Below are 16,328 nucleotides of genomic sequence, written 5' to 3'. Positions count from 1 at the left end.
GTTAATTTTAAATATACATTTATGATATAATTATATATTTGATAAACAGGTTTGATCTCGACTTACTCAATTAAGGTATTAGTCTTTGTTCAATTAGACAACAAAGATTGCATTTTTTGCATATGGTTTGAATGAGAGAGTTTTAGAGCTAATTTGAATTGGAAAAAAAAAATTAATTTCTTAGTTAAATTATTTTCGGTTTTACTTTCTTTCTGTCTATCTACCTAGTTTTGTGGTTGCTAAAATTCAGTTAAGGTAAGTGTTAATAACGGAAAAATTTGTTTGAAGGATAAGAATGTGGTCCGTAACCCAAGAAAAACTTGCACACTAGCATGATACGTGGTCCGCAATCCAAGAAAAACTTAAACTTGCACGCGTGATACTTGTTGCGCGGAGAAATTAGTAAGAATGGACCAGAATCATCTGAATTGAGGACATGTTAAGCGCATGCTCCGTTCAGACCGAGTAAGTAACTTAGCTTTCAATCCAAGTTACCTTTCTATTACCAGAATCATCTGGATTGAGGACACGTTAAGCGCATGCTCCGTATGAGACCGGGTAAGGAACTTAGCTTTCAATCCAAGTTACTTTCTCTCCTATTTAGTGCCTTGATTTCCTCCGCATTTTGGTTTGATTTATTCGGTGTCGGATTTTTTACCTTATTTGGTACTTAATTTTTTTTTAGTCTTTTATGCTTGATTCATGTAATCAAATTTCACTCATCATAACATTATCTCCCGCTTCTTCATTGAAATTCTCTCCCGCTCTTAATTGAAATTCATGATTTGACTTTAACATTACATACTAACTACCTACCAAGGTAATCCTCGAATTATCTCCAAAATTACCATTAGACCCCAAAAAAATGATTTCGATCTCTCTTGCATATAAACAAGTTCGATAATAAACGAGCTAGAAAAACATATATAGTTGATAAAGCAAAGGACTAAAAGCTTTCGTGTCATCCGTTCAAATCTGTTACTGAAAATAAGTATAATGTGTCGAAAATGACCGGTATTGTTGAGTTGGTGGAGAAAAGGACTGAAAATCTTCATGTCACCGATTTCCTATGAAAATAAATAAGGATAATGTGTAGAAATGACCGATTTATCCGTGCTAAAATATAATTTATGTATTTGTTGGCTCCGGTAATAAATTTTTTTTTTGTGGACCTCTAATGTTTAGTTCAATGTAAAATATGGGCTTCAAAAAATTTTGATTTTGAAAATTTAAGAGTATTATTATTATTTTTTAAATTATTAATTTATTAAAAAAATAATAAAAAAAAATGAAAAATTTAATATAGTAAAATTGGGAGGTTGATTCATGGAAGTGGAGGGAAGATCCGCAACCACTTGCGTGCAGTTCATAATTGTATGTGTCTGGTCGTCATCTCTCCCTTTCCACTTTCAGAAAACAACCAATTTTTGCTCTGTTCTTCTCACAATCTTAGCTTTTATGAATTCACAATCCCATAATTAATATTATTACTTCATCTTGCGTTTGTTAGCGACTCTGATTCATATTTCCTTCCGTTTCTTCCCACTTTTCACCTAAAATTGTGTTAATTTTTGACTTTGTGAGGAAGAAAGAGAAGGGGAGAAGCAGGCGAAGCCCTAGAATTTCGGCATGGCTTCGTCGAATGTGGAGATTGCGTCCACGTCGAAGAACAATCCGGATCTGCCGCGTGAGTCCTCTGTTTGTTCTATTTCCACAATTATCGCTGATCTACAGCATAGTGATTCCTCCAGGAATTTGGTTTCCATGAGCATGGATGACCTGCTTAAGAACATTTATTCCGATGCTCAAACTCACAATCAACCGCAGCCGGAGAATCCCATTATGCCTGCCTCGATCCCCACCCAAGACACCTTTCCTTTGCCCAAGGATTTGAGCACCAGGTCTGTTGAGGAGGTCTGGAAGGAGATCGTTGCTGGGGGTGGTGATCAGAGGCGGGAGCCTGCTACGGATCACGAAATAACCCTTGAAGATTTTCTATCTAAGGCTGGGGCTGTTCATCAGGAGGATGTTAGGAGGGTCCCTGTAATCTCCGAAGCTGGGGGTTATGGTGTCGACTCGACGCTTAATAATCAGTTTCAGATTCCGCCGCAGCAGCAGTTGGAAGGTGCGCCGGTTGGGTACGCTAGGGGAATCGATGGGAGAATGGTTGGAGTTGGAAGAGGGAAGAGAAGGGCTGTTGAAGAACCAGTTGACAAAGCCACACAGCAGAAGCAGAGACGGATGATCAAGAACAGGGAATCCGCTGCCCGCTCTAGGGAACGCAAACAGGTGAGGGATTTGTTCTTAATGTCAGAAATCATGCGTTGTTTTATCGTAATCTTCTTGTTTCAATGCATCACTTGTTCATGTGGGGCTCATAAACTTAAAGAGTTCTATTATTTTGGCTGTCTTGGAAGCTGAGTTCTTGAACTTCATTCCTACGAGGTTTAATTTTGTGCGTTTATGTTTAGGCATATACGCTAGAGCTAGAGTCTCTCGTGACCCAACTGGAGGAGGAAAATGCACGGCTATTGAGAGAAGAGGTACCTCTGACTAAAATTCCTGTTGTTCTGTTCTTCTGATGGATATTTTGGTAGTTGTTTTTCATATTTAATCAAGTATAGTATCACTGCATTCATCGCCCCCGTCCCTTTCGTGCTTCCACCAACATAATACCTATCGACACGATAATCAGTTGGATTGCATGTTCTAATGTTAGTTTGTGCCACTCAAGGAGATGACTCTCAAGTGATTCATGTAACCTTTTCTTAAACCAGTATTATTCTGTACGTTCTGTTGTAGTTTCTTTTCGAAACTTATGGTTGAAAGACGAGGGAAAAACTAGACTGACCCTGTTGACCTGAAGGGGGAGAGGATCCTGATCTTGGTTGTTCTTTTCCTGAAAGGCTGTGGAAGTCTCAGAACATAAGGGGTTATTACTAGTTTGAGTCATTGTTAGGGTAACTGGAGGTGTACCCCAGCCATTTCTTCAGGGTTCTACACGTTTGTTAAGATGCCTGAATTGGCTAGAACATGGTGAATATAAGAGTATTTCTCCAAGGTATTGTTGGTATAAGAAAGTTGCATCTAAGAAGTTTGAGCTGGACTTGAACAACAAACATGGCCTCTGGCCGTTCTGTGACTGAGATGTTGATGGTATCACTAGTTTCATTGTCGGAGTTTATGGCTCATAGGAGTTCGGCAATGCCCCGTCTCCTTTCTCAAGAGTCCAAGAAGCTGAAGGATCTGACCCTCCTGAACATTTGCTTCTGTTTCCTCTTCATTCTCCCTGAGATTGTAACAGGCAGTGATTCTTCTACTCGAAAGAAATACGAGGAAGTTCCCATTAACTGTGATCTACAATAATACTTTTGGGACATCATGGTCAACAATTAATTCAGTAAAACTAATCACCATTCACAAATTATTAGTTTCCTTTATTCTGCTAACCTCACCTTCTATACATACTTCTCTATAGCTAGTAACATTATATGCACTATTAATGCCATAAAAAACGCCATTCCATGGTCGTCACTTTTGGAACTAGGTCACAACATGCCAATGAGTTGTGCTCATTTTACTAGTATGTTCTTGACTTGTTTGATGACTTTGGTCCGCTGCATGCTGGATTCATCTTAGGATTTCTGTATGTATCGAGTCTAAATCATCATCCATTCAGAAGTTCTGAGGAATCAAATTCTAAATGCAGGCTGAGCACATCAAGGAACGGTCTAAGCAGGTATGTACTTCTTGTTCGACATGATTTTTCTTATTTTTTGTAGCCGACCAATTTGTCTTAATTTATATATTATCAGTAAAATTTTCATTCGAAAGCCCGTTGAAACATTGAGCATGAAAGAGACGTTTTTTAAAAAGTACCTATAATCTTTTTGAGCTCATATATTTTTTTAAAAAAAGTACTTCAATATAAAAAATGGTTTCTGTGCACTTGGATTTTGTTATTTCATTTATTCTGGAGTTATTAAAGTCGTTCCGAAAAACAACCTAAACATTTCTAGGTAAGAGGTCTGAAAAGATGATTAAATGTCGTACTGGTACTTCGGTGATCTTCGCATTAATATCTCTCTGAGTATATAATGTATGCATAAAATCCAGAGTAATATATTTATCAGTAAAAGGTAAAATTCACAGTAATGTATTCATTAACCAAATGTGAACACAGTAAGGATGAAAAAATAAGGTGACCAAGAAGAATCCTGAAGCAATGAAGCCGACAAGAAAAGAATATTTTTACCCTTTTGATTTTAACCTTTGGAAATCATTAAAGAAATCCCATCCCAATAATTGCTTTTATATTCTTATTATGGAATGCAAGCAATTAGAAAGATGCATTTACCTAAGTTGTGTGGTTTACGGTATTGAATGGATAACTGTTCATTAGGAATTAGAATTAGCAATTAGTTCTTATTTTATTTGGATTGAAAACACCCGACCAGTTTTCTTAAGGTATCATCATTTAGTTCAGATAGTAATGTATAATTCTTTCATCTTTGCATCACAATTGATTCCTAGAATTTGAGTTCAGCGGGGTTTGGGGAAAGTTATTGATTGTGCCAGTCTCTTTGAAAAATTTCTCCGCTTCATTTGGAGTAACTTCACTTGGTACATATAAACTTGGCATGTTTTTACGTCTTAGTTTATATTTGTAAGCATTTGAACGTTTTCCTTTCTGCGAGTGTTTTCATAGTCATTTATTGTTGGAACTGTCTTTTTCCATCTCAAAAGACATGGCTACTTCATAGTATTGCTCTGAAGTTGCTGATTTTCTGGTTTTTTCAACAAACACATTCTTTAGAAAGAACATTATGCCCATTTCATGTTTCCTTGAACCATCTGAAATTTGTCCATTGAACTCCAAATATGACCTGCCTCTAATTACATTTCAGTTACATGTATTGGCTGTGTGTTCTACGCTCACCGAAACACAACAAAATCCCAATTTGTTATTTCACACAAGTTATTGAGCTTTATGGTGATTGACATTCGAATCGAATGATGCAATTAGATATAATTTGCTTGATCAAAACTCCATTAGCATTCAATAGTTGTTTTGTTTGATTACCTTTTACCCTCTTGAAATGGATTGATTTGATGCTCTTTACTGGTGATAGTATTAGTAACGAACTGGTATCTTTATTGAAGCTCAAGGAGAAACTCATTCCGATCAGCGAGAAGCGGAGACCACCACAGCGCATTCTTACAAGAGCAAATTCTTTCTAGTGGTAGCGGGTATGCTCTGAATCTGTGGAGGGATGGAATGAGTGTTTTAATTTACAGTTGTTAATCATACAAAACTGGGTTGTGTGTCTGCCAATGAAAAGGGGTATATAACCAAGTTAGTCATGTCATAGAGATAGATATTTGGGGAATAAAACACAAACCTGTCCAAGTAAATACAAAAAAAAGAAAAAAAAAGAAAAAAAAAAGAGTAGTTTGACGATGCACCCTGTTTGAACTTATCGTTTATATAATCTTATGAAACTGTTGAATCTGATGTCGAAAAGAGGTGGTCGATACTGACGATTTGGATGGTTGCTGGTTGTGATTAGATTATACATGTGTATTGCGTCTGTTTTATTATATCAATCAGGTGGTGAAGAAAAGAGAAAGAAGATAAGTAGATAAAAGAAGTCATATTGCGTTATGGCTTTGATTTTCGTTTTGTTGGTGATGTAGGGAATGGGATGGTTGTGGTTAATCTGAATCTGTTTGTATGAATGTATGATGAATGTTTAGTGCATCCAAAGAGCTTTCCATATTTGCTCTATTTGTGAATGCTTTACCAAAGCCATTGCCTTATTGCTTGAAATGATGATGATGATGATCAAGTTGTTCTTTTTGGGCTTAATATGCTATTTTGGTTTCCATTGTTTTAGAAGATTTAGTTTTGTTTCTGTTTCTTTTACTGGAAAAAATGGAACTGAATGATAGAATGATGATGTGAAAGTTGGAGTGTCTTGCAAGAGAGTTCGTTTTATTTGTGTTTTTTTTAGGTAAGGTCGGAAGACTCGCTTGTTTTATTGATATTGAAGTTTTCTCAATTTTAAGTTGTCGAGCTTCGTCCCAAAATTTTTATTCAATAGGGCGAGAGAGCTTTTGCGTACTTGCTTAACCGTGCGGAAGGTGGTTTTTTTTTTTTTTTGTTAAAAAAAACCTATTTGTGACTCGACTCTTTTTGTGAAATTTTGTATTGGTTGGGGAGGAGAACAAAACATTGTTGTAAGAGTGTGAAGACCTCTTTCTAGCATACGTGTTCTAAAAACTTTGAGGGGAAGTTCGAAAGAGAGTCTGAAGAGTATAATATCTGCTAGTAGTGGTGGGCTTGAGTTGTTACTAATGGTATTAGACCAACCCTGGGCGATGTGCCAGTGAGGAGGCTGAGCCTTGAAGGGGTGGATTGGGGCTCTACATCGATTAGAGAACAGAACAATTGCTAGTGAGGATGCTGAAACCTGAAAGGAGTTGGATTGTGAGATCTCACATCGGTTAGAGAGGAGACCTAAACATTATTTATAAGAGTGAGGAGACCTCTCCCTAGTAGATGCGTTTTAAAAACCTTGATGGAAAGTCCGAAAAAGAAAGCCTAAAGAAGACAATGTTTGCTAACGGTAAGCTTAAGCTGTTACACTTTCCTCAAGGAAAGACTTGGTCTTATCAAACAAATTGAGTTGTCGAAGTGAAATTTTCGATACTACTTCACAAATATGAACATGAAACTTGAGACTATGATCTCGAGGTACTTTAATCATTAAAATTTGAGACTATGATTCTTGACGTACTTTAATCATTAAACTATGTTCGAGTTTGTAGAAATGTAACATAATTGAGATATAATAAGAGATATTTTATATTTCATAAGATTTTGAGAATGGTACTTAAATGGTTGCAACTTTTGCTCGTAGGTTTTTATTTATGTTCGCTATCGTGAACATAATTCACTCGTTAAAACATCATTTACCTCTATGTACCTCTCACCCCACTGCTTACTGCACTAACGAGCATCGTCAATAGTTTTCATAAGTATATTTTCAACGTTTATTTATAATGATTATCTATTTATTAAAAAATTAAACCCTTTATTTAAAAATAATTAATTATTTGAAAAAGATTGATACCAATATTAATTTATAATTTTATTAATACAATCTTATAAATTGATTTTTGTCCTTTTTTTTTTTTCTTTTAATTTGTATTTTTAAAAATAATATTAAAAAATAGAGTTACCGAACGGTCCAGGAAGAACCGCTCACAGGGTTCCCGTCCGATTCAGGCGTCTCTCCTTCTCACCGTCTCCACTGATTCGTCTCTCTGAAATTCAAGTTTCAGCTCCGATATACACAATTGAATCTTCAGTCCTTCTTCATCAGTCCCTTTCGATTTTTAGTTGCAAGGTAAATCTGCCAATGGCGCAATTGTTTTTATTTGATTTTTCAATTCTTCTTGTAATGAATTTCTGTTTCACAATCATTCGTTCGAAACTGAAATGGAGCGGAAATAGAGTTCACTGATGATGGTTCGATTCAAAACTATTCGTAAAATAGGATATTCAATTCGGTTTGCCAATAGCAAGATTCAAATCAAAGCTACTATTTCATTTCTATTGTCTTCTATTCTTCAAATTTTTGTATGAATTCGATTATTTATGAATGCATGTTCTTTAGTTGGACCTTCGAGATTTTAATTTTTGTTTGTTTCTATATTGCAGTCATGGCTTTGCGTTTAGTGGCTAGAAGGATTGGAAGTAAATTGTTTCCAATGTTTTCTTCTGCCAATCATTTACATTCACATGCTACAAGTTTTGGTTGGTTCCTCTCCCTCTCTCTCGCATTAGATCAAGGGATTTGGAGCTCTATCTATACTTGATTTTGAAGTGTCAATATTAATAATGTATCTCAATAGTTGTTAACGCTGTTGCAACTAGGAGTTACATACCTTTATTGTTAGCAAAAAATCTTCTAGTTTTCAAAATAGTATATAATATTTTTGTTGGTGAAACAATAAGGTTCTTAGGATTTATTGTTATGTAGAATTGGTTCAAAACTGAAGAATTTAGCTTCTACGATGTTAATACCATTTTTAAATTTAAGATAATCATTTTTTCTATTTGGGAAGAATTCCCTTAAAATAAGCTTTGGAATTTGGGGATGAAAGGGAGGAGAAAAGGCTGCAGAACTGGAAGGATGATTGTTCTCTAAAGGTCGACCATTTTAGTTCAACCTGTCCTTGTATATTTTAAAGTTCCTCTCGGGGTATATATATTTTTTAAATCTTTTTTCAATGACTATGTCAATATCCCTCTTTTAAATAAATCCATTTATCAAGGAGTATGAGAAATAGATAAGATTTATGGAGCATTACTAATTTTCATTTTTGTTCAATGGCTAAATTGATGTTGAGTTTCTAAATGTGATGTCCCACATTGGTTGGGGAGGAGAACAAAACACCCTTCATAAGGGAGTGGAAACCTTCCCCTAGCATACGCGTTTTAAAGCCTTGAGGGGAAGCCCGAAAGGGAAAACCTAAAGAGAACAATATTTGCTAGCTGTGAATCTGAGACGTTACACTAAATTTCTTTGCCCATATATTCAAAAGGTAGTTTTGTGCTACTTGAAGAAGCTACTATCACTATGTTTTCTGATATAATGATTTAAATCTATATTGCTTTATATACTGAATTTTCACATTTTATATAAATTTAATATTATTAAATTTTATTTTATCTTGAATTTTAGTAGTTTATGGCACAAAATTTTATTTTTCTCCAAATATAGAATTTTTAAATTGTTATAATAAATTTTTTAGTAATAGCGAGACATTGTCTACATATATTTATTGAAGGGAAGTTTACTGTCTACTTGATATGCTAGTATTTAATTAATGACGGTTAATTTTGAGTGATTGAAGCTTGTTTTAGATTTCAAACCAGTTTGATGTGAACTTAAAGTAACTTGGAAAGAGAGAGTAGTTTTTTGGTGAACTCAAAGTAACTTGGAAAGAGAGGGAGATAGCAAAAGATGCACGTTGGAAAGAGAGGGTGTTTTTTCTTTGAAGTCCATGGCCAATATGCTAAGCAAGAGCTCTGCAGATGGTGAAGTTTGTTGCAATGTGTCTATGGATGCTATCTGGAAGTCTAATGTCTCTAAAAAGATAAAAAGTGTTTTGATGGATTTTTTCTTTGGAGAAGCTAAATACTTATGATAGGCTCCAATGAGAATGCTGAGTCGGTATTTTATATCATGCTGGTTCATTTTATATAAGAGAGATGGGAAAATGGAAGGCACCTGTTTGATTTCCCTTTGCTGCAACGTGGTGGTACATGCTTTTCAATATTTTGAAGCTTTTTTTTTTTTTTTTTTTTTCTCAATGAAAGTTAAAAGAAGTTTAGTATTTCAGAGCGCGCGCGCACACACACACATATATATATAAATTATGTACATATACATATAAGCTTTCAAAGGGTTTCCGATGTCTTAAAAAGGCTATTTAGGCTTATGCATTGAAGCTTGCCTCGAGACAAGACTCTAACTCTTAGCCTCGAGATGAATACAAGAACCTTCCAAGGGGAAGATTCTTCTAGGGGTGTTTCTAGGTTCTTTTTAATTCTCATGCTTCTGAATGGTGCTCTTGTTATACTGATTTTTGTAAATTTTGGTTTTTCTCAAATTTCTGCCAATATGTTGTCTTTTTCGTGACTTGGCTCTACGGGGATACCTCATCTCCATTTTCGTACATCCTTTGTTTGATCAATACAAGTCTTTTTCTAATATAAAATGTAACTTTAATTTCTCGTTTTAAGCCTCTTTTATATATAAAAATGAGAAATAATTGTCTACGGGTACTTTTTGCAGGATTCAAAGAAGTGCCTGAAGAGGAAAAAAGCCGACTAGTTGGTAATGTCTTCAGCAATGTTGCTTCAAACTATGATCTGATGAATGATTTGATGAGTGCTGGATTGCATAGATTGTGGAAAGACAGGTGCTACTCTTTGAACTGGAATTTCATTCCCTCACACGCAGAAAGCATACATTTTTCTCTCTCTCTCTCTCTCTCTCTTAATGTTTTTGCTAAATATTATAGACTCGTTTCCGAGCTAAATCCTTTTCCTGGAATGAAGCATCTTGATGTTGCTGGTGGTACAGGTATGTAAGTTATTTTATTTTTATGTTGTGATGTCAATTCTAACTTTGATTAAGAAGAGACATTTTATTTTTGGCTACATCGTTTGCAAAGATTCTATACTTTGTTTTTGAGCCTATTAATTTGTGTTGATTTGGAAACTTTTTAAGTTCTGAAGTACAAGATCAATTGCTGGTAGCCAATTACCATGCATGTGCCTAGTGGTTAGTGGTCATTCAAGTCTGTAAAAAAAGCAAAGAGCTTAGTGGTCTGTAGTCATTCAAATCTGCGAAAAAAGTAAGGAGCTTAGAGGGGGTGGGTTCAAATCCTGGTGCACACTTATCTAGAATTTAAAATTTTACAAGTTTCCTTGACATTCAAATGTTTGGTAGTTGTGTCATGATATTAGTCAAGTTACACGCACGTGCCCAAATATTCATGACTATAATTTAAAAATTTTAGTTAACCAGATCATTGTTGTTGAACATTTCCCTCGTTCCTCTCAATTACCATGCAGTTGCACTTGCCAGTCCAGAAAAGGAAGACCTTAAAGAATAGTAATAGAATATGGTTTTGTTCAAAGTGAATTATAAGTAGTAATGCTTTGTAATCCTCTTTGACTTCAAAAACAATACAATCTAGTTATTAATTTTATAGATTTGTTGATATGAATATAGCTTAGTCGATAAGACACCTATTACCATCCCAGGATTTTTTTACCCATTAGTGAGCTATCATGGAAGTTCTATTTGACATGTTAGTTCATTTCGTAAATGTTAAAACAATGGACATATTTCTTAATCATTGCATGGATGTGTGTTTTTTGGTTCTTTCTTACGAATTTTGATTTCTGTTAAAGGATCATTATATGAATGTGTTATATGGTGGCATATGCTGCGAATCTCCTCGAGTCTGTTAGAGAGAGAGAGAGAGAGCAAAAACCATTCCCCTTTGTCAGGGCAGAAATAGTAAACCTTAAGTGATGGAAAATAGGAGATATTGTGCAGTGTGTTAGGTTATGGGTTAGTTCTTCATCTTTTGCTTCTTCATTTTTTTCCATTTTGGCTAAATTATAGATATACCTTTGGACTTTGTACCTCGTTCAATAATATTCTTGAACTATAAAAGTTGCATTAATTTCCTTGATTTAGAAAAAAAAAAAAAGTAAAAAAAAAAAACCCTTATAATTAAGTAGGTGGACAACAACGTTTATCCTAACTCCATCACTTCTTCCATTTCTTCTCTTTTATTTCTCTTATTTGTTTCAATCCATTGCTTAACACTTCTCCATTTTCCCTATTTTTTCTCCTCTTCTTCAATGCCTTCTTAACTACCCTAAACTACCCTTCTTCTTCCCAGCATTTCAAATTCCAATTCCAATTCCAAATCCCTCTTTCTTATTTCTCTCATGAAACGTGGAACGTGTTGCAATTTTTAATAAAATGCAGCTTGAAATCTCAGGGAAAGAGATATTTGAAATCCATTGGAAAAAAGAGGGAGAAGGGGGATTAAGAGGGTAATAAAGGAAGGAGGGAAAAAAAGAGTTGAAGTGGGGAAGTATTTGGCCATGGATTTGAGCAGATGAGAGAGAGAGGGGAGAGGAAATGGAGGAGGGAAGTGATGGGTTTAGGATTAATGTTTTCCATCCACCTACATAACGACAAGGGTACTTTTGAAAGTTTCTAAAAGGTCGGGCATTAATGCAATGTTTACATGGGTATTATTGAAGCGAGGTACAAAGTTCAAGAGTATTTTCTCTAATTTACCCTTTCCTTCTCTCTTTTTAATCTCTTGTTCGCTTCTCATTAGTTTATTCTGATAGCCTGTGTTTTTTTTACTAAAAAACAATCTAAATTTTTTTTGTTTCAAGAATCTTGTGTGGGTGCAAATGTTTGTTTGGTTATCTTCCATTTGTAACCTATTTGAAGCTGTTGATGGAAGTTTTCTTTAGATGCAAGTAACCTTGAATATTAAAACGGTATCTACTTACTCATCACATGAACTTGTGTCCCTTTTGTGCTTAAAAGATGTGACAATTATTAGATGTTATATTAATTTCTCACATATTGCAGGTGATGTTGCTTTCAGGATCCTAGAAAGGATTAATGACGTCAAACGTAGAGCAATGCAAGATGTTCGGGAAGATGATTTACAGGAACAAACTCAAATATATGTTTGTGACATCAACTCACAGATGTTAAACGTTGGTAAAAAGCGAGCTATTGAGAGAGGTAAATATACAATAAGGCATTGGAACTGTCTGCATTTTGTAAATGAAATTTGTGGTCAGGAAAACAGTATCACAATGTTTGTAACTTCTAGGTCTGGGAGAAGAAAGTTCTCTAATATGGGTGGAAGGAGATGCAGAAGCTTTACGTTTTCAAGATAATTCAATGGATGGTTACACGATTGCATTTGGAATTAGGAATGTTACTCACATTGAAAAAGTTCTAGATGAGGCTTATAGGTAAACTCTACTTCTCAAGAAATTATCTTCCACATATATTAGATCCTATGGAAAAATGTATTATTTATGCCTGAATAAGGCAAATTCTTGTGTAGAGAAGGGTTGGACCTCTGTGCATAAGGTTGCCTTCAAGTTGAAATCGCCCCCCTTCTAGAGTTTGTCTAGGTGAGATTGAGTCAATTGAGGGTTTCTATGGGGGAACTGATGTCCAATTGATAGAGAATTTTGATGGGAACTCCATGATGTCAGTTCATGAAGGGATATCTTTGTGCTTCGCATGGTGGGAGCATGTTACATCATTTGGATACAAAACGGCATCAGCCTAATGAATGTGCTAGAGACTACTTGGTCTGACAAATGGTGGTAGGGGATTTTTTTTTTCTTCTTAAAGGGTTTGAATGAGGTGGTCTATGGCTCAACCTAACCACATTATAGGATTAGGAATTGGGTGAAGATGAAGAAGGCAAGCCTTTCTTGGCTTCTATAGGGGAAGGTGAGTAATCTCGTTGTCCTGTGCTTGAAAGGTAGCTTGGATAAGTTGGGGCTCTAAAAGTAGATGCTAGGGTCCTGACTGTAAGTATATGTGCCCTTTGCTGTCTTGGTCTTTAACATCTCTTGTTTAAGCTTCATTGATTGGCTGTAGATTGAAATTGAGTGAAATGGAACTTGATTTGCCTGCTGTGAGCATGAATGACGAAGTGAGTTTCACTTATCAAAGGATCAAGGGACATCCTCTAGAGGTTCTTGCTCAAATGATACAAGTATTTTGACCAGAATGTCCGAAGATTACTTTGCTTGTTCTAGAAGAGGTTGAATTCTTCATGACCCAAAGTGGAAGGTTTTACGTATGAGTTGATGAGGTCTAGGATGTCCGTGGCTTGTGGATAATCAAGGATTGAGTAGGTTGTGCTTTTTCCTAGTTTGATAGTTCAAGATCCCAACAATATGAAAACTTTCCTATGTTATTTTTCAAGAAAAAATAACTATCCTCAGCCACATCCACTGGAAGAAACATAATGTAGCCTTGTCTCCTTGTTGGTTTAGTCATTGTTGGAGTAGCTACGCAGATTTGGAGAATCTCTCATTTGTTTGTTGATTTTCCAGGATAGTTATGAGGGATATCTTCAGGCTGTTGTTTTTAACTTGTAGGTATCACTGACTCAACAAACAAGACCCCTTTCTCAAATTCTTTTTTGTCACAAACTTAAGGGTAAGGTCCCATGTAATGTAATATGCATTCTCATGATTTGGGCAGTGTAGATGAAGATATGTCCTAGAGCCTTTCCTACCTTCTATGTGGAGCTTTTTTTGTTATTATTATTATTATCTTTTATTTTTTATTTTTTAATTGAAACAAACGTCTCAGTGACATTCGAAATTTGAAAAGATATACAGAAAAAAGAAGTATAAAACATAATACAAAATAGATACCCTTGACCCGCATGAAGCTCAATTGTAACAAATTTCATTGCTATATAATTAGCAAAAATAGAGGATAAAGAACTTTGTCTAGAGGATTTGGATTCAGTAAAATCAAACCACTGACCAAATGAAGAACTTATTGTGAAAGGGTTGCTGAATTCTTTTGAACCATAATCCTGTGGGAAGCTCTATCCAAGGATTTTTGCACTTATTCTCTTTTCTGATTCAGTTCTATTAGAGAGTTTGTGTAATAATCTCTCTTAGCACTTGAATAGGGAGATATCTCATCTTCACCCTCTCTCCTTTGATAACAATTATTTTTCTTTTCCCAAACAAAGTTGTCTAAGAAAATGTTTCATGTTTGTCTCTTGCTTTTCTTTGGAAATGTTTTTTTAATTACTAAATGTGTTTGTTTACAGGGTTCTAAGACGAGGAGGAAGATTCCTTTGCCTTGAGCTAAGCCATGTTGAAGCTCCTATATTTAAGGAATTGTATGTGACTTCCACACTTTTACTTGGGGGAAATTCAATATTTCATCATTTAATTTATAGTGGTCTACAAACTCGAACTATGTGATGAACTTGAATTTATTTGTCTATTATTTATTTATTTATTTATTTTTACAAGAAATAAATTTTTTCATTGAATAAATGAAAGAAACTAGTCCTCAAAGGATACAAACTCCACAAGGGAGTGAAAAAAAAAAAAAAAGAAAAAAAAAAAACAAATAATTGGCTGGAAAAGAACAAACTTTATGAAAAACTTGAGACTTGAACTTAACTTGAAACTTTGAAAACCACCCAACTGAGAGAGATGAAGCTGAAAGAACCGTTGAGAAGCTTGCAAAGAATGGTCTTTTGCTGAATGGATAACTCCTCCTGTTAAGAGTGCCCCGAGAAAACACCACTCAAACTGGGTTTAATAAAGAAAACTTTGATAGAGCCCATACAACTAGAATACTATTGAAATATAAAGTATATAAGAACTAAAATAGAACTCAGGTAGTTGATTTACTAGGGATCACACTCGAGCATAAACCAACTAAACAATTGCTTACTTCATTATTTCCTCCTCACTCTATTCATTACAACTCCCCACTGATAACTTTTCCAACTAATGGCATTCCTGTTAGATTTTTTATTACAAAGTCCTTTATAAGGAGCACTCCAATTAGAGACATTAAGCTGCAAGTATAATATGTTTATTGAAAAGAAATCTCAAAAGGCCTATAGTTTGTACAGCATTCAGGCCTTTTCTTACGACCAGCTGGGAAGGATTTCATGCATCTAAATACTTTTATCATTGTTTCATGCAACCAAATTTATTGTTTCATCTCTGTTGTTCTTTTATGTGTTGTGCTTTTCTAAAACGTTTTATTTCCTACTGAGGTACATATGTGTACATGTATACATTTGCTAATAAGATTAAATTACTATTGTTTGACATAAGCATATTAAGGTAGTTCAGTTCCTTTTTGCTAATTTTTATACCTTACGTGGATAGGTTCTATTCTACCGGTTGTATTTTTGTCCCCTTGAGTTCTAAATAAAAAGTTTACTTGTTAGAAAACTATGTATACTCTATATCACAAATTTATTGGTTCTTATTGAATGGCCCTCTTAATCAAGCCCTCGGTAGCCTGAATTCTCTAACTTTGAATTGATTTGCTTTCTTTCAATATATTTCCAACCTAGGATGTACTCTAGATATTATTATGAGTTTCTTTTAGCAGTTAGGTTTGGTGCTTATATCGAAACAAGTTTTAACTTGAATTTCCATCTTCTGGTGCAGATATGACTATTATTCATTTTCTGTAATTCCAGCCGTTGGAGAGCTAGTTGTAGGTGATCGAGAATCTTATCAATACTTAGTGGAAAGCATCCGTCGATTTCCCTCACAGGTCACAGTCCTTTCCTCCTCTCTTTTTTCTCGGACAAGAACATGATTTTAATTGAAGTGAAAAGTTGCCATCAATTCTGTATGTGCTGTTTAAAATTTTCAAGAATGCCTCCAATTAGAGTTAACTACAGAAGTAATAGCGTTACATATAATGGTACAATATTAAGTGCGTTGGAACTCCAAGCTACAGCTTTTGATTGCATTCAGCCATTAGATCTTTTAGCTTTTTCTTTGATATTGTGGCCGTCTAGTTCTTATTAGCAGATGAGTTAGGCCCCCCCCAATAACGAAATATTACCAAGGGTAAGAAGGATAAACACTTTTGACACGTTTGTAAGAGGAATGTTGAGAGAAGGGACCATCAGTATTGTGTGTGTGTGTGTGTGGGGGGGGGGGGGGGGGG

General features: G+C 35.1%; 2 protein-coding genes across 5 annotated transcripts in view; both read left to right on the top strand.

Moving 5' to 3' along the window:
* The first annotated feature begins 1,346 nt into the window (after positions 1 to 1,346).
* LOC111434620 (G-box-binding factor 4-like) lies at positions 1,347 to 5,779 on the top strand. Of its 3 annotated transcripts, none has more exons than XR_002708979.1 (4): positions 1,347 to 2,289; positions 2,472 to 2,543; positions 3,680 to 3,739; positions 5,164 to 5,779. XR_002708979.1 is itself a non-coding variant. In XM_023072082.1 (4 exons), the coding sequence occupies exons 1-4, from the start codon at positions 1,630 to 1,632 to the stop codon at positions 5,239 to 5,241; spliced, it is 840 nt and encodes a 279-aa protein (XP_022927850.1). In that variant the 5' UTR covers positions 1,348 to 1,629; the 3' UTR covers positions 5,242 to 5,779. The 3 variants fall into 3 exon arrangements, 1 of the variants encoding a protein (XP_022927850.1); XR_002708978.1 differs by having other exon boundaries at positions 3,640 to 3,739; XM_023072082.1 differs by having other exon boundaries at positions 1,348 to 2,289; positions 3,710 to 3,739.
* Positions 5,780 to 7,236: 1,457 nt separating this feature from the next.
* Positions 7,237 to 16,328, top strand: part of LOC111434559 (2-methoxy-6-polyprenyl-1,4-benzoquinol methylase, mitochondrial-like) — a 10,901-nt gene continuing 1,809 nt past the window's right edge. For both annotated transcript variants that reach the window (XM_023071982.1, XM_023071981.1), the window contains exons 1-8: positions 7,237 to 7,412; positions 7,727 to 7,822; positions 9,870 to 9,996; positions 10,099 to 10,160; positions 12,210 to 12,368; positions 12,460 to 12,604; positions 14,446 to 14,517; positions 15,818 to 15,926. In XM_023071982.1, coding sequence (XP_022927750.1) covers positions 7,729 to 7,822; positions 9,870 to 9,996; positions 10,099 to 10,160; positions 12,210 to 12,368; positions 12,460 to 12,604; positions 14,446 to 14,517; positions 15,818 to 15,926 — 768 coding nt within the window. In that variant the 5' untranslated portion in view covers positions 7,237 to 7,412; positions 7,727 to 7,728. The remainder of the gene's footprint in view (positions 7,413 to 7,726; positions 7,823 to 9,869; positions 9,997 to 10,098; positions 10,161 to 12,209; positions 12,369 to 12,459; positions 12,605 to 14,445; positions 14,518 to 15,817; positions 15,927 to 16,328) is intronic.

This window comes from Cucurbita moschata, unplaced genomic scaffold, assembly GCF_002738365.1.
Source record: "Cucurbita moschata cultivar Rifu unplaced genomic scaffold, Cmos_1.0 Cmo_Scf00045, whole genome shotgun sequence".
In the NCBI taxonomy this organism is placed as follows: Eukaryota; Viridiplantae; Streptophyta; class Magnoliopsida; order Cucurbitales; family Cucurbitaceae; genus Cucurbita; species Cucurbita moschata.
Note: the sequence above shows the minus strand (reverse complement) of the source record. Positions and strands in the feature narration are given on the sequence as shown.